Genomic DNA, 23480 nt, shown 5'->3' on the forward strand with positions numbered 1-23480 from the left:
GCAACATTTGGAGGGGAAGATGTGTCACTGGGAACAAGGATCCTCCCACTCAGCTCATGTTATCATGCAAACGATAGTCAGTCACGCTCCAGCAAACACCCACAAAAAAACAGGGAAGTTATTAGAAGGATCGGCCACGACACCGAGAGTATCTCAGTGCTGATTCCGAATAGCATCCTGGAATCTCCAACCTCTGCCTGAACAGAGAAACGGGCCTGGGCTAAATGTCACACACAGCCTTTGATCCCCACCATCTCATATTTGATCCATCTCCTTTTCCATGCCACGATCAATTGTGGAGTCTACAAACACTATCGCCCTAACTTCTGCAACTTTCTCCCTCACTCTGGCCCTCTGCTTAGCTTCTCTCTAAATATGTACAGCCAACCTCAAGGCTCCCTATCCCATCACGCTTATAGTCACATCCTCCTGTCACACAGTGGGTTGTTGGGATCTGTAATGCATTGCCTGAAAGGTTGGTGGAAGCCAATTCGATAACAACTTTTAAGATAGAAGTAGGTAATGATTTGGGGAGGACAAGTTTGCAGGGCTACGGGGAGAGAGCAGGACAGTGGGATTGATTTGGAAAAGTTCTTTTCAAAGAGCCACTTCAAACAATGGACTGAATGACCTCCCTCTGTGCTGTATGATTGTATGATTCTAAGCTGTGGCTACAACCTAGGATAGGTAAAGAAATCCAGACAAACTGGACAAACTAACTTCTTGGTCAGACTGTAACCTTGATGTTCAGATGCCTTTTCACCATCAGCAATTCCTGATTCAAAAATTGCTTTTACTTTCAACGTCAGTGTTGCTCTTCCAAGATAACCAGACAGAGGTGTTGTCCACCTACGCCCAGTAACCGTGACTTATCAACAGAGTCCATCCTGAGCACAAATACAGAACACTTTAGGGACAGTTATCTGACTGTGTTTTGTGGATGAAATGCAGCAGCTGATTGTGCCCAGCAGTGTCTCACACAGATGTATGAATTTTCGAGGTCCTGGCATAGTCTCCCATCAAGTCTGCTGCTGTTCCCCTTGGGTGCGAGGGAAAGAGGGGGGGAGGGAATAAGGGGTTCAACCTTGAGTGATGTGACTGACGATGAGAGGTGGGAATCCAGGCCGTGTGGTGGTCTTGATGCTCCGGTTCCCGAGCGTGGCGTAACTAGCCACTGAGAGCTCATTGGCGAGGTATGGAAGCACTGAAACACTTAGCTCTCAACAACAACAATAATAATCCTTGCAGTTGATGTAACACCTAATCACATCTTCAAGACGTCACAAAGTGCTACAACAAGGAGAAACTATTTCCACTGGCGGGTGGGTCGGTAAACCTAGGACACCAATCTAAAATAGTTGTTAAAAGAAACAGAGGGGTTTTCAGGAGATGTTTTTTTNCACCAAGCGAGTCTGTCTGTTTATAATTTGTGTCTGGAATATGTTGCTTGAAAGGGTGGTGGAAGCCTATTCAATAACAACTTTTCAGAGTGTAGAAGATTATTTGGGGAGGACAAGTTTTCAGAGCTATGAGGAGAGCGCGGGGAGGTGGGATAGATTTCGATAGGTCTTTTCAAAGTGCTGGAAGAGACCCGATGGGCAAATGGTCTCCTTCTGTGCTGCATAATTTGTGGAGTCCTGTAGCTCAGTGCTTAGAGCACTTGCTTTGCAAGCGAGAGACTTGAGTTCAATTCCAGGAAGAGGGCGAAAGCTTGGGCAAGTTTCCTTACTCCACACACCTAATAATAATCCCTCCAAAACCAAAAACAATAAAAAATGGTCATTTTCAATCTACGACTGTTTGTGGGACATTGCTGTGCGCAATTGGCTGCTGCGTTTGCCCACAAATATACAGCCAATTCACTTTACAGTGTGTTCTGTGAAGCGCTTTGGGATGTCCTCCCGACGTGAAAAGCGCTATATCAAATGCAAGGATTATTATTATTATTATTATAGTTGTATGATTCGAAGCTGCAGCTAGAATGTAGGTTAACAGGAGCGGTAAAGAAATCCAGAGAAACTGGACAAACTGAATCCTCAGTCAGACTGTGAGCTTGATGTTAAGTCTGCTTTTAATCTTAAGCAATTCCAGATTCAAGACGGCTTTTACTTTCAACGTCAGTGTTGCTCCTCCAAGATAACTAGACAGAGGTGTTGTCCAACTCCACACTGTAAACTTGACTTTTGAATGGAGTCCAACCTAAACATGACTACACAACACTTTAGGGAAGGTTATCTTTGAAAGGGGATTAGAGACACACCCAGAGTTTGCAACGGCAAAGCTAAATTCCAGCAACTGCAATGCACACAGCACACTCTGGGAATCCCCCCCAACCCCCCACTCCCTGCTCCCCAGGCCTTGGCACTTGCCAACCTGCTCCTCATACAGTCAAACATGTAGTCAACAACCACTCAGTGAATTGGCCAAAAGTATAAAGGGGGTCATCCTCTGGTGATGTGACTGATGATGGGAGGTGGGAATCCAGGCCGCCCTGTGTGACTGTCTTGAGGTCGAGTTGCTGAGCCGGGTGTAACTCCCAACTTTCTGCCCACTGAGAGCTCATTTGTCAAGTTCAGAAGCTATGAAACACTTAGCAGTCAAAAATAATAATAATAATCATAATAATCCTTGCATTTGATATCGCACCTGATAAAGGAAAATGTATAACCAGTAATATAGCCACTGAAACGAGTGTCTGAAACCATGAAAGAAAGTTTCAGAGATACATTAATCAAAGTGGAAATGGGAGAAAATCATAAAGAAAGTAGAAAAACCTGGTGATTGTGTGAGTGCAATTGTAATTGTAGAAAAGCCAGACAAGTCACTAAGAACATGCTTAGACATATAGAGAACAAGGATGCTATACAGAGACCAGACCTGCTTTAAAGAGACCATGGATTTATATCTAAATTCGTATATGACACAAAACTAGGAGGAAGTATCAACAGAGAGGCTGACATTAAAAAAATACAGCGCGACATAGATAGGTTAGGTGATTGGGCAGGTAGGTGGCAGATGAACTATAATGTAGGTAAGTGCAACGCCATCCACCTCGGTAGCAAAAACAGTAGAGTGGGTTATCTTTTAGAAGGGGAGAGATTGAAGAACTTGGGTGTCCTTGTACACCAATCACAGAAAGTTAGTCTGCTGGTACAGCAAAGCAATTAGGAAGGCGAACGGTATGTTAGCATTCATTATGAAAGGATTAGAGTATAAGAGTAGGGAAGTCTTGATGCAACTGTATAGGACCCTGATGAGACCACACCTGGAATATTGTGGGCACTTTTGGGCTCCTCATTGAACGAAGCATGTACTTGCCTTGGAGGGGGTGCAGCATAGATTTACTGGGTTACTACCAGGGATGAAGGGGATGAGTTATGTGGATAGGCTGACTAATGTGGGCCTATGTTCTCTAGAATATAGAAGAATTAGGGGATCTTATAGAAACTTACAAGGTTATCAAAGGGCATGATAGAGTGGGTAGTGGGAGATTGTGTCCCCCGTTTGGAGAAACTAAAACCAGGGGTCACATCCTTAAATTCAGAAGCAGGCCTTTCACACTGAGTTGAGGAAAACCTTCTTCACTCAAAGTTTGTGAATATGTGGAACTCACTAACCTAAAGGGCTGTTGACGCTCAGTCCTTGAACATATTCAAGACTGAGATAGATAGATTTCTTATTGCTAAAGGGATTAAGGGATATGGGGATAAGGCAGCATCAGGTTATTAGCTGGAGTTAGATTAGAAGATCAGCCATGATTGAATGGCGAGGCAGGCTTAAAGGGCCCAATGGCCTACTCCTGCTACTACATATTATGTTATGTTATGGCTGTTATAAAGAGACTAGACCTGTTATGCAGAGACCATGGCTGTTATACAGAGATCATACCTGTTATACAGAGACCAGGGCAGTTGTACAGAGACCAGAACTGTTATACAGAGACCAGGGTTGTTATACTGAGACCAGGCCTAATACAAAGAGACCAGAGCTGTTATAAAGAGACTAAACCTGTTATAAAAGGACAAGGCCTGTTATACTGAGACCAGGGCTCTTATACAGAGACAAGGGTGGTTATACAGAGAACAGACCTATTATTCTGAGACCAGGGCTATTACACAGAAACCAGACCTGTTTTAATAAAATAATAATAATAATAATAATCCTTGCATTTGGTAGAGCACTTTTCACAGCTTCCAGTTGTCTTAAAGCGCATCACAGAAGAGACTGTAAAGTGAATTGACTGTATATTTGTGGCCGATATGCAGCAGCCATTCGCATACAGCAGTGTCCCACAAACAGCCCTGAATTGAAATGACAAATTTATTATTGTTTTTATTGAGAGATTATTATCAGGCGTGTGGAGTAAGGAAACTTGCCCAAGGTTTCAAACTATAGAGAATCAGGTCTCGCTTGCAAAGTGAGTCCTCTGACCACTGAGCTATAGGACTCAACATGAGATATACAGAGACCAGCGCTGTTATACGGAGACTAGCGCTGTTATACAGAGACCAGTCCTGCTATAAAGAGACCAGGGCTGTTATACAGAGACCAGACCTGTTACACAGAGACCAGGGATGTTATACAGAGATCAGGGATATTACACAGAGACCCGGCCTAATTTACAGAGACAAGACCTGTTATGCAGAGACCAGACCTGTTAAACAGAAACCAGACCTTTTATACAGTGACCAGGGATGTTACATAGAGACCGGGCCTGTTACACAGAGACCAGACCTGTTATACAGAGACCAGACTTGTAAGATGGAAATCAGGACTGTTATACAGAGACCAGGCCTGTCATACAGAGACAAGACCTGTTATACAGAGACCACGCTGTTATACAGAGATTATGCCTGTTATACAGAGACCAGGGATGTTATACAGAGATCATGCTGTTATACAGAGAACATGCCTGTTATACAGAAACTAGCTCTATTATTCAGAGACAAGACCTGCTATACAGAGACCAGACCTGTTATACAGAGACAAGGGATGTTACACAGAGACCAGGCATGTTAGACAGAGACCAGACCTGTTACACAGACTCCAGACCTGTTATATAGAGACCAGACTTGTAAGACAGAGATCAGGACTGTTATACAGAGCCCAGGGCTGTTAGACTGAGACCAGGGCTGTTATGCAGAGACTAGACCTGATATACAGAGACCAGGGATGTTAGACAGAGATTAGAGCTGTTACACAGCGATCAGGCCTATTATACAGAAATCAGGCTGTTATAGAGATCAGGCCTCTTATACACAGACCAGACCTGTTACAGAGAGCAAGGATGCTACACAGAGACTGGGTCTGTTACACAGAGACCAGACTTGTAAAACAGAGATCAGGATTGATATACAGAGAATAGGGCTGTTATATAGAGACCAGACCTGTTATACAGGGTCCAGGGCAGTTATGCAGAGACGAGACTATTTTACAGAGACCAGGCCTGTTATACAGAGACCAGACCTGTTATACAGAGAGCACGTTGTTATACAGAGTTCAGTGCTATTACACAGAGCCCAGCCTATTATACAGAGATCAGGCTGTTATACATAGACCAGGCCTGTTACACAGAGAACAGGCCTATTATACAGAGACAAGACCTGTTATACAGAGAACAGCGCTGTTATAGACATATTTGGGCTTTTGTACGGAGACCAGACCTGTTATACAGGGACCAGGGATATTATACAGATAGCGGGCATGTTAGATGGAGACCGTATCTGTTATACAGAGACCAAGGATGTTGTAGAGTGACCGGGCCTGTTAGACAGAGACCAGACCTGTTATACAGAGACCAGATCTTTATACAAAGACCAGGCCTGTTATACAGAGAGAAGGCCTGGTATACAGAGATTGGTCTGTTATACAGAGACCAGGCCGGTTATAGAGAGGCCAGGCCGGTTAAAGAATGACCAGGCCTGCTATACAGAGACCAGGCCTGTTACGCTGGCTTCCCCGGCAGAATTAGAGACGGTAAATGCCAGACCAGCTGTTGAGCTTGATAGCAGCATTTGGAGGGTAGATGTGTCACTGGGAACAAGGATCCTCCCACTCAGCTCATGTTATCATGCAAACGAAAGTCGGTCACGCTCCAGCAAACACCCACAAAAAAACAGGGAAGTTATTAGAAGGATCGGCCACGACACCGAGAGTATCTCAGTGCTGATTCTGAATAGCATCCTGGAATCTCCAAACTCCTCCTGAACAGAGAAACGGGCCTGGGTTAAATGTCACACACAGCCTTTGATCCCCACCATCTCATATTTGATCCATCTCCTTTTCCATGCCACGATCAATTGTGGAGTCAACAAACACTATCCCCCTAACTTCTGCAACTTTCTCCCTCACTCTGGCCCTCTGCTTAGCTCCTCTCTAAATATGTACAGCCAACCTCAAGGCTCCCTATCCCATCACGCTTATAGTCACATCCTCCTGTCACACAGTGGGTTGTTGGGATCTGTAATGCATTGCCTGAAAGGTTGGTGGAAGCCAATTCGATAACAACTTTTAAGATAGAAGTAGTTAATGATTTGGGGAGGACAAGTTTGCAGGGCTACGGGGAGAGAGCAGGACAGTGGGATTGATTTGGAAAAGCTCTTTTCAAAGAGCCACTTCAAACAATGGGCCGAATGACCTCCCTCTGTGCTGTATGATTGTATGATTCTAAGCTGTGGCTACAACCTAGGATTGCTAAAGAAATCCAGACAAACTGGATCAACTAACTTCTTGGTCAGACTGTCACCTTGATGTTCAGATGTCTTTTCACCATCAGCAATTCCTGATTCAAAAATTGCTTTTACTTTCAACGTCAGTGTTGCTCTTCCAAGATAACCAGACAGAGGTGTTGTCCAGCTCCGCCCAGTAAGCGTGACTTATCAACAGAGTCCATCCTGAGCACAATTACAGAACACTTTAGGGACAGTTATCTAACTGTGTGTTTTGTGGATGAAATGCAGCAGCTGATTGTGTCCAGCAGTGTCTCACACAGACGTATGAATTTTCGAGGTCCTGGCACAGTCTCCCATCAAGTCTGCTGCTGTTCCCCTTGGGTGCGAGGGAAAGAGGGGGGAGGGAATAAGGGGGTCAACCTTGAGTGATGTGACTGACGATGTGAGGTGGGAATCCAGGCCGGGTGGTGGTCTTGATGGTCCGGGTCCCGAGCGTGGCGTAACTAGCCACTGAGAGCTCATTGGCCAGGTTTGGAAGCACTGAAATACTTAGCTCTCAAAAACAACAATAGTAATCCTTGCAGTTGATGTAGCACCTAATCACATCTTCAAGATGTCTCAAAGTGCTTCAACAAGGAGAAACTAGTTCCACTGGCGGGTGGGTCGGTAAACCTAGGAAACCAATTTAAAATAGTTGTTAAAAGAAACAGAGGGGTGTTCAGGAGAATTTTTTTTACCTAGCGAGTCTGTCTGTTCATAGTTTGTGTCTGGAATATGTTGCATGAAAGGGTGGTGGAAGCCTATTCAATAACACCTTTTAAGAGAGTAGAAGATTATTTGGGGAGGACAAGTTTGCAGGGATATGAGAGAGCGCAGGGAAGTGGGATTGATTTTGATTGGTCTAAGTGCCGGAAGAGACACGATGGGCCAAATGGTCTCCTTTTGTGCTGCATAATTGTATGATTCCAAGCTGCAGCTAGAATGTAGGTTAACAGGAGCGGTAAAGAAATCCAGAGAAACTGGACAAATTGAATCCTCAGTCAGACTGTGAGCTTGATGTTAAGACTGCTTTTAATCCTAAGCAATTCCAGATTCAAGACGGCTTTTACTTTCAACGTCAGTGTTGCTCCTCCAAGATAACCAGACAGAGGTGCTGTCCAACTCCACCCTGTAAACTTGACTAATGAACGGAGTCCATCCTGAACATGACTACACAACACTTTAGGGAAGGTTATCTTTGAAAGGGGATTAGAGACACAACCAGTGTTTGCAACGGCAAAGCTAAATTCCAGCAACCGCAATGCACACAGCACACTCTGGGAATCTCCCCCACCCCCACACTCCCTGCTCCCCAGGCCTTGGCACTTGCCAACCTGCTCCTCATGCAGTCAAACATGTAGTCAACAACCACTCAGTGAATTGGCCCAAAGTATAAAGGGAGTCACCCTTTGGTGATGTGACTGATGATGGGAGGTGGGAATCCAGGCTGCCCTGTGTGGCTGTCTTGAGGTCCGGTTCCTGAGCCGGGTGTAACTCCCAACTTTCTGTCCACTGAGAACCCAGTCAGATTCAGAAGCTATGAAACACTTAGCAGTCAATATTATTGCACAATTAAACTCCTCACAATAATAATAATAATAATAATCCTTGCATTTGATATAGCGCTTTTCACGTCGGGAGGACGTCCCAAAGCGCTTCACAGAATACACTGTAAAGTGAATTGACTGTATATTTGTGGGCAAACGCGGCAGCCAATTGCGCACAGCAATGTCCCACAAACAGTCGTAGATTGAAAATGACCAAATTATTATTGTATTTGGTTTTGGAGGGATTATTATTAGGCTCTGTTTGGAGTAAGGAAACTTGCCCAAGGTTTGGCCCTCTGCCTGGAATTGAACTCCGGTCTCTCGCTTGCAAAGTGAGTGCTCTAACCACTGAGCTACAGGACTCCACAAATCTCAATATTAAACCCACCTTTCTTTGACTAACCTTTTATTCTTTATTTGCTTATAAAATACTTCAGGATTCCCTTTTATGTTAACTGATAATCGTTTTTGATAAATCTCTTTGCCCCTCTTATTCCCTTTTTAGGTCTCCTCTGTACTTTCTATATTCCGTTTGATTTTCTTCTGTGTTTTGGACATGACACGTTTCATAAGACTAACTTTTCCGTTTTATTTTAATCCCAATTTCCCAGGGAGTTTTTGGATGCCTTACCTTTCCCCTTCATGGAAATGTGTTTGTTCTGACCCCCGAAGTATCTTCTGCTTGAAGGCTTCCCATTGCCGGTTAGCTGCTTTCCTGCCAATCTCTCTTTTCAGTCCACCTTGGGTCGGTCCCTTTTCAATTCACTGAAATTAGCCTCTTTCAAATCAGTATCTTCACCTTTGATTGATCCTTGTCCCTTTCCACTCGTACTCTAAACCTAGTGATTTTTGTCATCACTCGTATCCAGATGCTCTCCGCTGAATCCTGCTCCACTTGCTCCACTTCTTTCCACAGAATGAGGTCCAGCACTGCTTCCTTCCTCGTAGGGCTGGAAAGATACTGATCAAGAATGTTTTCCTGCATGCACTTCAGGAATCCTTCCCACTGTGTACCCTCTACCAGTTATATTACCAGTCTATGGGAGGGTAATTGAAGTCACCCATTATCACTACTCTATCCCTTTTACATCTTCTCCGTTTTACGTCATCTCTTCCTTGCACACATGAATTTACTGAGACTGTCATTCCTTTATCAGGCCATTTTGTGCCACACCCACTCCCACACACTGACCCGATAACAGGAGGACAGTCACGAATGAGACAGACGTGAGGGGTGCAGTTGACCAATGTGAGAATGTCTGTGGCAGATAGTTACCTGTTACCAGGCAGAGAGTGAGGTGAGAGTGACCCATGAGATAGTGAGTGTCTGAATGATAAATTGAGGGTATTTGAGGAAGTGAACCAAGAACAACACTTTACGATATTGTTAGCTTAATTATGAAGATCCAAACTTGACTATTTTGGCAAAATAACTCTCTGTGTTGTTTGCCATGTTTACTGCAGCGACTGAACAGCAATATTGGCAGTGAACCAAACTCTTACACGTGACCAACAATGTCAAGGAAGCTCCTCCTTGTAAGAAGCTGATTATCGCATGAGTCGCTGATATATAAAAGGATTTGATGTTACGACAGAAGAGAAACTCAGCAACGGTCAGGAAACTGCTTGTCTTACTGAGAGGAAGAGTATAGAGACTGATGCCCTGGGACCTTCTGCAGTTTGTTGAACAAAGAAGGGAACACACAAGGAATCACTTCTCATCTTTTAGGTAAGATCAAGTGAAACTTGAAACCCTCTTCCACGCTTTCATAATCACCAGCCGAGAAGTGTTCCAATACCCCTCCTCACCGGTCTCCCCAGCTCCACTATCCACAAACCTGAACTATTCAGAAATCCACCTCCCATGTAAGCATCCACTCTGAACTCCATATGTCCATCACAGTAGTCTTAGTTGGGCTCCACTAAGTCCCTATCACAGAGCCGATCGACTTCAAGACACTGGTCTTCAAATCCCTTTGTGGTCCTCCTTTCCAATCTGCTTACTGTCCAACCCACAATCTGCTGCTACCTCTCGATTGGCACCGGCTTCCTACTCCACACTACTGCACAATTGGCCACCGTGCTTTCAGCCACTACACCCTGAACCTTTGGAAGTCTTTCCCTCAATCCCTCTGCCTTGCTCCCTCATTGCTCATTTGCAGATTGAGCCTGAAGACATTGCACTTCAGCTGTGCTGACAGTCACCTCCCCCTCCCAACAGTTCAGCTTCAGGCCCCACCAATTGTTAAACACTCCGAGATGCAACCCTACATAAAGGGCGCTCTATGTTGCTGCTTTTGTTGGCGTAGTATTCGTTTTTACTCCTTCGGCTGTACTGCTGCCAGTCTCCCTATGAGGATTGGGAGGCAGTGATAGGGACAGGAGAAAGAGAAGATGAGGATGGTCGTGAGAGAGAACTGATTGCGAATAGTGAAGGAGTACTAGCAGGAGCATTTTATGCTGGCAGAGCTTTCAAGGGTCATGTTTCAGGAAAGGACATTACAGTATGGGAGGATGGGGTTCTGTCAGGAATAATAATAATAATAATCCTTGCATTTGATATAGCGGCTATTCACGTTGGGAGGACGTCCCAAAACGCTTCACAGAACACATTGTAAAGTGAATTGACTGTATATTTGTGGGCAAACGCGGCAGCCAATTGGCACAGCAATGTCCCAGAAACAGTCGTAGATTGAAAATGTCCAAGTTATTACCGTTTTTGGTTTTGGAGGGATTATTGTTAGGCTCTGTGTGGAGTAAGGAAACTTGCCCAAGGTTTGGCCCTCTGCCTGGAATTGAACTCAGGTCTCTCGCTTGCAAAGCGAGTGCTCTAACCACTGAGCTACAGGACTCCACAGCTGTACTATCGCCCCCTCATGGCTGGGATCAGTATTGCAGTATTTCCTGTCTGAGGAGTTGTGTTCGGTCCTCACAAAGGAGTTGGAGAATCTGAAATGCAGAGCTCACTGATCACTTAGTCACTAGGCTCAGGCCGGACTTGACCTCCTGGAGAGATGGTCCCATCACCTGAACTGGTTGAGAGGCCACGAGTCAGGAATTGGATCCACATCTTCTGATTATGTTGGACGTCCTCCTGCCGTGATACAAATGCAATTTGTTGTTGCTGTTGCTGTTGATGATTAAGGAATTAGAGTGGGGGGAGGGTGGGAGCGTGAAGGCTTTTCTGGGGGACTCCTGCCTTCCTGCTGAAGCAATGGGATTCAGTTTAATTCACATTATTAAGGGATGAGGAGGAGCAATTACACTCACCAAAAAAAAACGTACAATTTCTAATTATGCATTCCTTGTATTATGATAACTCGCAATAATACAGAAAATTTCACGTAAACTTGAGCACCTCAACGCTCTTTACAAAATATAATTGTTCAGAAATAAGATGACAGAACACTTATTCCAATTTAACTTTCTGGTCTATTATTGCCGCAAATTAGAGACAGGGACCCACTTCTGGGATATTGTTGCACCTACAATAATCAACATAATTTAAATGAACCATATCTAAAGGACAACAAAGGGAGGAGATTTTTCTGATGTCCTGGTTGACAATTACCCCCCAAAAAATGTCATGCATTTCATATATATTTGTGTGATTCTGTGTTTTAATCGGCATTCACTTTTAGAAATTCACACAGTGTACTATGAAGGACTTTGAGAGCTACTCCTGATGTGAAAGGTGATATACCAAATGAAAGATTATTATTATGTTATTTGCGCTGAAAACATCACTGAAACCCAATTGGTTCACTCGATTTCAATCAAAACTCATACTAAATCGTCATCCATAACCTCCCCACATCCCTTCCTTCCCCTGCTCATATGTTCACCTCCACCCTCCCTCTGGCTCAGGGTCGAGCTCCACCACTGTCAAGCCCTCTGGGATGCTTCCCTGCAAGAGGGAACTGTGCAATTGCACGGTGGTGTTGCAACTTGTTGTCGATAAACATCCCACGGCAAAGAGAAAAGAGTTTCTGCCATGTTCCTGATCAACAATGGTTCCGTGGTTGTATGGAGAACAATAACCTGTGAAATTTTCTGCCATTTTCACCCACAAAATATACTCAATAGCACCATTTCACAATATAATATATCCTGTGAAGTTCCCTCCTTGATTCATTAGACATGACCTCTCCTTTGTAATTCCGTGTTGACTCTCTTTTATTAGCCGATAATTGTCCAAATTCTCAGTCATTGAGAGATTCCAGTAACTTCCCCACAGCTGAAGTTCCTATTCTGTTAATTTTAATACACTTGTGTGGGTACCATCTGTTCCTGGAGATTTGTCTGCCTTTAGCCTCATTATTTTCTCCATTACCATTTCTTATTCATATCAAATCCATCAATATTTCTCTTTGATTTAATGTTAGTTTTCCTTGTATCACTGGTATTGTGTCCTCTTCCTCTTTTTGCAGCCGGAAGTATTGATTTAACCAGTTAACATTAAGTCAAAGAGTCCTCTTCGAACATGCTATCGGCCACCCCCATTCCCCTCCCTCGCTCGGGTCTGAAATGCTATACTCTGTCCAGCTCCTTGGGACGTCCTCCTGACGTGAAAGGCACTATACAAATGTAATCTCGTTGTTGTTGTTTACCATTTCCTTATTATCCTGAATTGTCTCACCTATATTTATTATTGGGCACAAATTCCACTTGAACCACTCCCTGTTTTTATGTAATTATATCAACTTTTACTGTTGCCCTTAATACCCTTGCAAGCTTTTTCCCCCCTAGTCCCATTTTGACCTTTTATTTCTTTACTTGTGACATTTTGTTATACCTGTCTCAGTTCGTTGGATTTCCACTTTTCCTTACATTAGCTTGATACTGTCTTTTCTTTTACCTTGATAATGTCTCTTACCTCATTTGCTGACAGTGGTTGCTTCCTTACGCATTTGATCAGTATTCTGGTAGATATGTTGCTTTGCCTTTGGTCATCTTATATTTCCATAGCGCCCTTCACACATGTTAGCGTCCCAAAGCATTTGATACTGGTGGAGCGTGACACTGAAGGAAGTGGGAGGGAGGCTAAGATTCTTCAATTATCTTGCACAACTGTTTGTGTGCAAAACCAAATTCCTCATAAACCCTGTTACATCTGTTCATGATTATTATACCTCAGAAGTTATCCCCATTCCTGCGGATGATACTAATTGTTCCGTCCACAAATATACAGTGAAGTCATTTTGCAGTCTATTCTGTGAAGAGCTTTCCGATGTCGAGAAGACGTGAAAAACACTGTATCAAATGCAAGGATTATTATTATAATTTTTACAAAGAGAATAGGGCAGATGATAGAGCCCTAAGGGTGCCATGTATGACAGTGAAGAGTCAGGAAGAGAAGCCATTGAGCGATATAATGTGTAGACATTGGGACAGATAAGAATAGTACCAGGTGGGACAGAACCGTGAATCTGGAGCTGAGAGGAATGGTGGTGGAGAAGAAGAGAATGGTCGACAGAGCATAAAGTTGTCGATCAAATTTAAAAACAACACAAGAACAAGAATTTGTTTTTCAATAGCACTGTACACCTGACATGAAGCCTGGTGCCCTAGATCCAATAATAACAATTATTATAATATATTTCACAGTATCTGTCTATGAAATAATGAGATATTTCAGAGCAATAATAACAATAATTGTCTCTCTCTGTCTGCAGTAGTGACGGTCGGCCAGTGTGGACAATGGCGAATGTGAACACAGAGCTGGCGTGTTTAGGCCGTCCATTCCAGTTGGGGATGTTGTATGACTGTCGCTCAGACTCTCTGATCCCAGGTAATGTCAGCCAGTAACTGCTCTTCCCAATCTGTGCTCTGACACAGCCATGTGTCGACACACTGAAAATATAATAATAGGTGGAAGTGAAACAAACATGTCAGTGAACTCATTTAAACACATTGCAGCAATAATTAAAACAACTTGCATTAATATAGGTTCCTTAACACAGAATAACATCTCGGATGGCCTCAGACCCCAAGAAAAGAAGTATTGGGAGAAAGTGACCAGGCGCAGTCATAGAGGCAGATTTTAATAATTATATGAATAATAATTCTTTAATTTAATATATTATCATGTTGTTGAGACCTCTCAAAGCGCTTCACAGAATATACTAATTGAATTGACTGTGTATTTTGTGCAGCTGGTTTTTTGAAAGTAACATTACCTCTGGAAACTGATATGCCAATCAACTAATAAGCAGGTTACTACTTACAAACCGTGGTGTGTGGAATGAGGATAGTTGCCTAACGATGAGCCAAGCCCAGGAATACTTTACTCAGTGTGGGCAGAGTTATATTCTGTGTGAATCCTCTATACACTGTACTTCCAGATAATATTTCCCACAGAAAACTATCTAATTTGCTCTTGAAATTGATATCACTTTCTGCTTCCACTGGCCGCCTCCCGTGTGAGGCTGTTCCATACATTTACTATAGTTTACTTTTGTGGAGGACTGTGGCTCAGTGATTAGAGCACTCGCCTCGCAAGCAAGAGACACAAAGAGCAAAACTTTGGAAAAGCTTCCTTCCTCCCCACGCCTCTGCTTATGTAGCAGTAAGTAGGAATCTGTTTTGTAGTCAATTGGAGGATCACTTTTCAGGGGTAATATTTCCATCAATCAAGTAATGTTTTGAAACAATCCTATATATTGCTGAATTAGCTCAAAGCAGACATGGCAGGCAATGGAATGTGGAAATCGAGCGAGGCATCTGTAACAGTCTGGATCATCAGTTTTCTAAGACGGGCAAGCCTGCAGTATTGTAGGGTACTGGTGATGACTTGACAGCCCAGCCTGGCTCATCGGCAGGACCCAGAAGGGCAGACTAGTTACTAGGGGCAGGGAGTCATCCCTCTCAGCTCCTGTTAACGCTGTAAAACAAAGCCATAATGGGTAGGGTCCGAGCTGGGCAAGCAACGGGAAAGCATTATCAATGACAACCAGTGTGGTTTTATCTGGCTGGACTCCAGCAGTATAGGAATACACACTCTGGGCTCCCCAAACCTTGGGTGTTGACAACCTGCATATAATACATTCCAGAATCAGGTAAGCAGGATGTGTCTCTCCAGGAAGAGAATGCACATTCCATCCCAATAACCTCTGGGATTTCCATGTGCAGGTGAGATGGATGAAGCTTGTTTTGGATACTCGTAATCATAGTGATGTTTCCGCATATGAAAAACTAGGTGATCTCCCCTCTCAATCCCCCCCCAAAAAAAAAACCATATTACTAGAATCATTGTGGACTGTACTACATTCCAGGGTCAACCACTTTGCTGAGTAAACTCTGTTTGATCTCCACTTACATGCTTGTGAATCCGATGGGTAGCAAACACAGTGAAGATTCCACTAATATCCCTCTTAATCCTGTCCTGGAACTAGACTCAGTGTCAATATGTTTCCTTGTCTCATTTTCCAGCTGTCACACTGTGGGACTTGGAAACATTGAAAAACAACCTGGATGTGCGACCTCAACCGAACACTGAGTTTAATATCATTGCCTCAGATGACATTGAGGACAAAGCTAATTCCCTGAATGTCACAGCAGCATTGAAGGGAAGCTTTCTGGGTGGATTGGTCCAGGTGGAAGGTTCTGCAAAGTTCATGAATGACAGAAAGAAATCTGAGCATCAGGCCCGAGTGACCCTCCAGTATTCCACCACAACAACATTTGAGCAGTTGACAATGACCCACTTGGGGCGCCAGAATGTGTCTTACCCCTACGTGTTTGATCAGGGCACAGCAACGCACGTGGTCACAGCAGTGCTGTACGGCGCTCAGGCATTCTTTCTGTTTGATCGAGAAGTCTCTTCCTCAGAAAGTCTGCAAGATATTCAGGGTTCAATGGAAGTGTCTATTAACATCATACCGAAGGTTGCAATCGAGGGTGACGCCTCATTGAAAATGAAGGAGGAAGAGAAAGAAAATACCCAGAAGTTCAGCTGTACCTTTTATGGTGATTTTTCGCATCCAAACATTCCCACTACATTTGAAGATGCTATGAAGGTTTACTCAACTCTGCCACAGCTGTTGGGACAGGATGGAAAGCAAGCGATACCTGTCAAAGTCTGGCTCTATCCACTCAATCAACTTGACTCAAAAGCAGCTCAGCTTGTAAGGGACATCAGTACAAATCTGGTCAACCGGGCCCAGGCTGTTCTGGACCAAGTCAATGAGGTTGAGACAAAATGCAATGATATGATGAAAGACCAAGTCAGTGATCAATGTCCAGAGATGAAAGAAAAGATCCAGAGGTTCAGAGCCATGTGTGTGGAGTACAAACATGATTTCCAGAAGGCCTTGGCCAGAGTGTTGCCATCTATATGGGAGGTGGGGAGGAGGAAGGGAAACTGGTGGATATTCTGAAGAACATGGAACAATCCCCATTCAGAAGCCAATCACTCACACAATGGCTGGACAACAAGAACAGGGAAATGTCTGTGGTCAGAAGTTACCTCAGCCAAATGAATGCCATAAAAATGGTAAAATCACGCAGTGAACTGGATATGGAGATACTGGACATGAACATAGAGTATGTGATCTGCTTCATGTTCACATCGCTGCACCAGGAAGATTTGTATTTGTTAGAAATGGCCAAGCATCTTCGAAGTGAAACCACTGAGAACACCCAGCTTCCAACATCAGATCAGAAGCAATGGATCCACTCAGTGACCGTATCCCGTGAGATGAGAAAGCGAGCACGATTATTCCTGAGATTTCACAAAGCCAACAAAGCGGACAAAAATACAAAATTCATTGTTGCTTCTGAGCCGGACGAGGAGCATGTGGGAGCTTCCATTTACCTGTATGAAGGAGGAGATTTGGTGAACCGCTGCTTCAAGCCTCCAGCACAACCCCAGGCTCCCTCTGTTTGTGGAAAGACCCATGACAGTGTGAAGCTACGGCTACAGGCACTGGAAACTGGCAGTGGCGAGTCCATCCAGTTCTGGGTGGAATATCGCAGCTCCCAGGGGGAAGAATGGACAACTTCAAACACAGAAGTGGAATCAGACTTCTGCACCATAACTGGTTTATCTCCATACCAGGAGTATGATTTCCAATACAGAGCAGCGTGCAGTCCACCTAGTGATACTGTGAGTGTGATGACACTGCCCACAAGTGCCCCAGAGAAGGTTTCAATGTGCCAGGTAGAGGGCTTTGATGTGGACGTCTCCTGGGACAGGCCTGCCCAGATTGGACATGGCGTCACTATAGATCAATACAAGTTAGAGTATAGAGAAACTATCAGCGGCATCTCCAGTCCTGAGACCAACACATGGGAAAAGATCAAGACAAAAGACAATGAAGTTCTTTACATGTTGAAGGGGCTGAAACCCAGCACAACCTACACACTGAGGGTGTCTGCGGTGTGTGGACAGGTGGAGAGTGCACCCAGTCACCTCGCCTCAATAACAACAGACAAAGAACCAAAGTCACGGGCCCGAAAGCCTCTCACAGGAAGCACATTATTAACCAGTAGCCACGCTATTTACAAGCTCCCATTACATACACAGAGACTTGGCAAGAATGGAGAGCTTATAAAATACAGCTTTGGAACCCACTCACCCACACAAAGTGAGAAGACCATCTTCCTTCTCGGAGAAAGAGAATTTGGAAAAAGCAGTCTCATCGATGACATGGTGAACTATATCCTTGGTGTGGAGCAGGAGGACTTGTTTCGTTACAAACTGACTGAGGAAGAAACAAACCGCTCCCAGGCTGAAACATCTTCCATCATCGTCTATGAAGTCAACCACCAAGAGGGATTCAGGGTTCCTTTCTCTCTGACTATTGTCGACATCCCCAGATTTGCAGACGCATCACAAAATAAACACATCCCTGAATACATCAGATGTTACAAACTCTATCATCAGATCAAAGATCTTTTTTCTTCTCAAGAAGGTGTGAAACAAATTGATGCCTTGTGCCTTGTTGTCCAAGCCTATTTAGTGCAATTAACTTCTGATCAGGAATGCCAATTTAGTTCATTTCTTTCTATGTTTAGTAAAGATGTGACTGAGAACATCCATGTGCTGGTCACCTTCGCAGACAGACAGGTTCCTCCTGTTCTTGAGGCCATCGCCCAATCTGACATACTATGTCCCAAAGATGGCAAGATGCCTCTTCACTTCAGATTCAACACCTCAGCTGTGTTCACCCACAACGCAGCCTCTGGAGAGCCCACCGATTGTAGTGACAGTGATTTGGAGGATGATAACTTTCACAGTATGAAACAACTCTTTGCAGCTCTGAGGAAGATGGAAACAAAAACTTTGAAGGAGGTTCTTCAGAAAGGTAAGTGAGAGAGAGAGAGGAAAAATAGTAGTGAGATTGTTAATTAAGATTCTATTAACAATTGGATCATCATGGTGGGAATTTGAAGGCATGGTGTGAAACAAACTGTTCCTCTTTTTGATGTTTGTCATTGACACTTAAAGCAATGGAAATGAGATACAGGGGGAGATCTTACACATAATTTTAAACGAAAAAGCAGCCATAGCAACATATTACCTTTATAATCGTAAAAATTTAAAGTAAAAAATATCCCTAATAGAATTCTGAGGGAAGTCAGGGTGGAAGTAGCAGAGGCTCTGAACGTAATCTTTCAAACACCGGCTTTCAAATATTTTGAATATGATGAGAGGGATGAAAATAGTATGTTCAGAAACATTGGAAGTTACAGCGCAGAATAAGGCCTTTTTGGCCCATCGAGTCCGCACCGGCTGACGAAGGAAAGATATAAATCACACGAATGCATAATGCATGACATAGTGTATGGAGAGTGGTCAAGAAGGAGGAGTGTGGTATGGGGAGTGACATATCACAGTAAGGACATACGGATGAAATGCAGAGATACATTTAGTCAGACACTGGCTATGGGCAGTGGAATAATCGGGACTGTGAGAGGGCGTTTGAGTTGTTCAGAGCAAGATACAGAAATGCAGGTTTCGAGAATGTTTGGAGAGAAAGAAGGAGAATAATTGGTGAGAGATGAGGGGAATGAGGTCGGCTCACACGGAGCATGATAAGTGTGTGGGATAAATGACGTGCCAGAGTAGAAATGGAGAAGTGGGCGGGGGAGGGGACATGGCGCAGGGAAAGTGAGTGGGAGTGGAGCAAGAGATGGGGAGAAAGGGGAGGTGAGGAGGGCAGAAATTGGGGTTGAAGAGGTGATCGACTATTGGGGAATGAAGGGGTGGTCAATGATTGTGGGGGGGGGGGGGGGAGTGTTCACGGTGGTCAGGGTATTTTGTGTGCTTTATATCTCAACATATTATATAACATAACATGTAGGAGCAGGAGTAGGCCATTCAGCCCTTCGAGCCTGCCCCGCCATTCAATCATGGGTGATCTTCTAATCTAACTCCAGCTGATAACCTGATGCTGCCTTATCCCTATATCCCTTTATCCCTTTTGCAATAAGAAATCTATCTGTCTCAGTCTTGAACAAGTTCAAGGACTGAGCATCAACAGCCCTTTGGGGTAGTGAGTTCCATACATTCACTGCCCTTTCAGAGAAGAAGTTCTTCCTCAACTCAGTGCAAAAGGGCTGCCTCTGATTTTAAGGCTGTGACCCTTGGTTTTAGTTTCTCCAACCGGGGGACACAATCTCCCACTAGCTACTTTATCTGCCCTTTCATGATCTTATATGTTTCTATAAGATCCCCTCTAATTCTTCTATATACCAGAGAATATAGGCCCAAATTGTTCAGCCTATCCTCGTAACTCAACCTTTCATCCCTGGTACTAACCGAGTAAATCGACGCTGCACCCCCTCCGAGGCAAGTACATCCTTCCTTAAATGAGGAGACCAAAACTGCCCCCAGTATTCCAGGTGTGGTCTCACCAGAGCCCTAAACAGTTACAGCAACACTTCCCTACTCTTATACTCTAATCCTTTCATAATGATTGCTAACATACCGTTCCCCTTCCTAATTGCTGCTGCACCTGCAGACTAACTTTCTGTGACTGGTGTACAAGGACACCCGAGTCCCTCTGGACGCTAACACATTCCAATCTCTCCCCTTCTAAAAAATAACCCACTCTACTGTTTTTGCTACCGAGGCGGATGACTTCGCACTCCCTACATTGTACTTCATCTGCCACCTACCTGCCCAGTCACCTCACCTCTCTATGTCTCGCTGCATTGTTTTTAATGTCGTCCTCTGTGTTGACACTTCCTCCTCGTTTTGTTTCGTGTCATCCGCGAATTTAGATATATTAACTTCAATGTCCTTATCTAGATCATTGATGTAAATGGTAAATAGCTGAGGCCCAAGGACTGATCCTTGTGGTACTCCACTAGTCACGTCCCGCCAATCCAAAAAGGAACCGTTTATCCCTACTCTTTGTTTCCTACCCGTTAACCATTCCCCACATTAATGTGCTCTCCCCAATTCCATGGGCCCTCATCTTTTGGACTAACCTTTTATCGAATGCCTTCTGGAAGTCCAAATAGACCACATCCACTGATTCACCCTTATCCAGTTTACTGGAAATATCCTCAAAAAACTCTATGAGATTTGTCAAACATGACTTCCCTTTTGTAAAGCCGTGTTGACTCGGCCTCATTATATTGTGCCCTAAATACCGCACTACCACATCCTTGATCAACGATTCTAAAATTTTTCCTATCACTGATGTGAGACAAACTGGTCTATAGTTCCCCATCTTTTCCTTTCCACCTTTTTTAAATAGTGGTGTGACATTTGCAATCTTCCAGTCCATGGGGACTATTCCAGATTCCAAGGAATTTTGGAAGATCAGACACAGGGCCTCCACTATCTCATAAGCTCCCTCTTTTAAAACACTTTAACAATGCAAGAATTATTATTATTTACAATCAGACAGAGATCGCCATAAGCAAATGATGAATAATATGCGATGGTTTAGGAAGATGTGTGTATCGGTGTGTCTCTGGCTGTCACATTGTGTTCAGAGATGACACATTACAGCAAGTCAATCAATCTGTTTCCCACAGCAGAGCCACGTGGAGCAGATGATGTGCTGATTTCTTGCTCTCGCTCCTCATCCCCTCGGTCGGGAATGGTAAATAAGGTCATTGGGAGCTCAGCCCACCTCAGCCCTGCGGTGGCCGGGCCCCGGGTCACAGCCAGACATTACTGGTGTCCCACATGTAACCTGAGACACACAGAGCAGGAATCCAACCCTCACTGAATGAACCATTGAAATATAATGTCAACCGTTCACCACACGACCTCCAACATGTCAACATTCTCTGTTTCAGCTCCAGCCTCTCTGACTCTGGATCCGAACACAGCCCATCCCTGCCTCATCCTGTCTGAGGACCGGACCCGAGTGAGAGTCAGTGACAGGGATCAGAATCTTACACTCTTGATTTTTGATTATCATTTTTTCAGAAACTGGCCCAGGGTCCTGGGGTCTGAGGGGTTCACATCAGGGAGACATTACTGGGAGGTGGGGGTGGGGAACAGCACACACTGGATATTGGGGGTTGCCCGAGAGTCAGTGCCCAGAAAGGGGGGTTTCACACCTGGACCTGAGGCTGGAGTCTGGGCTGTGGAGCTGTACAATGGGGAATATGAAGCTCTAACCTCACCTCGTACCTCCCTCCCACTGAGGGTGAGCCCCCGGGTGCTGGGCGTGTACCTGGACTATGCGGAAGGACAGGTGCTGCTGTACGACACCGACCACATGTCTCATCTCTTCACTTTCACCCACACGTTCACTGGGAAACTCTTCCCGTACTTCAGCCCTGGCCCTAACGCCGACCTGACACTGAACCCCCGACAGGCGTGAGGGCGGCTAAGCAGAGAGAGGGTACTGGGGGAGTCACCTGTTATCGAGCAGAGAGAAGGGTGAGGGCGGCCCATCAAAGAGAGAGTACTGTGGGTGTCACCCCCACAGCACCCAAACTGCTCTGGTGAAGGTCACAAACGACATCCTGACCGTGTGTGCCCAGGGCTCCCTCTGCCTCCTCGTCCTCCTCGACCTCTCCGCCGCCTTTGACACCGTGGACCACTCAATCCTCCTCCACCGCCTCTCCTCCCACCTCAACCTTCAAGGTTCTGTCCTTGAATGGCTCAGGTCCCAACTTTCACGCCGCCTCCACTTCGTCGCGGCAAACGGCTTCTCCTCCAGTCCCTGCACCGTCTCGTGCGGTGTCCCTCAGGGCTCTGCCCTCGGTCCCCTCCTCTCCACCCTCTACATGCTCTCTCTCGGTGACGTCATCCGCAGACATGGGGTAAATTTCCACATGTGAGCGGATGACACCCAACTCTGCCTCTCTGCCTCCACCCTGAACTCTGGGACTACGGTGTCTTGACCGACTGCCTATCCAACATCCAGTCCTGGACTAGGGCCAACTTTCTCCAACTCAACATCAGCAAGACCGAGGCTCTCCTGATTGGCTCGCGCCAATGCCTCCGCACCTCAGGCACTAGCGTTATTAGCCTCCACGGCTGCACACTCCACCTCACTAAGCCAGTCACGAACCTGGGTAAGTTGTTTCACCCTGAACTGTCCTTTCTCCCCCACATCCACATCAGGACTGGCACTGCATACCACCACCTCTGCAATATTGCCAGACTCCACCACTGCCTCACCCCTCAGGCTGCTGAAACCCTCACCCATGCATTCATCACCTTGATTACGGGAACTCCCTCCTCATCAGCCTTCCCAACTCTTACCTTCACAAGATGCAGATCATCCAAACCTCCATGACCCTATCACTCTCACCCTCACCTGACTCCACTGAAACCCCATCCCCCAGAGAATCGAGTTCAAGATCCTCATCCTCACCTTTAAGACCATCCATGGCCTTGTCCCCTCCTACCTCTCTGACCTCCTGACTCCCTACCAATCTGCTCACTCCCTCCATTCATCGGGCTCTGACCTGCTCCACATCTCCTGTCCAACCCGCCCTATCATCGGTGGTCGGGCTTTAAGCCTCTCTGCCCCACATTCTGGAACTCCATCCCACTGTCTCTTCGCCTCGCTTCCTCCCTTGCCTCCTTCAAGGCCGGTCTTAAGACCCTTCTCTTCGACCGTGCCTTTGGTCCCCCTCCCACCTCTCTGCCTTGCCTCACGCCTACACCACCCGTCCTCCATGCTCGGGCTCCGACATCTGACTGCTTCAACGTGAAAGGCGCTCTATAAATGTCATTATGTTGTTGTTGTTACCGGGCAGAGAGAGGGCTGAGGGCGACCAATCAGAGAGAGGGTATGGG

The 23480-nt window shown here is 45.1% G+C and overlaps 1 protein-coding gene across 1 annotated transcript; it reads left to right on the forward strand.

The window, feature by feature from the left end:
* Positions 1-9858: 9858 nt before the first annotated feature.
* On the forward strand, positions 9859-22186 carry LOC103190545. Its single transcript, XM_042344768.1, has 5 exons — positions 9859-9986; positions 13933-14048; positions 15689-16544; positions 16580-18564; positions 21518-22186. Exons 1-5 carry the CDS (start codon positions 9916-9918, stop codon positions 22048-22050), a joined length of 3561 nt encoding a protein of 1186 aa, XP_042200702.1. The 5' UTR covers positions 9859-9915; the 3' UTR covers positions 22051-22186.
* Positions 22187-23480: the final 1294 nt, after the last annotated feature.

Source organism: Callorhinchus milii, unplaced genomic scaffold (assembly GCF_018977255.1).
Source record: "Callorhinchus milii isolate IMCB2004 unplaced genomic scaffold, IMCB_Cmil_1.0 Scaffold30, whole genome shotgun sequence".
NCBI classification, from domain to species: domain Eukaryota; kingdom Metazoa; phylum Chordata; class Chondrichthyes; order Chimaeriformes; family Callorhinchidae; genus Callorhinchus; species Callorhinchus milii.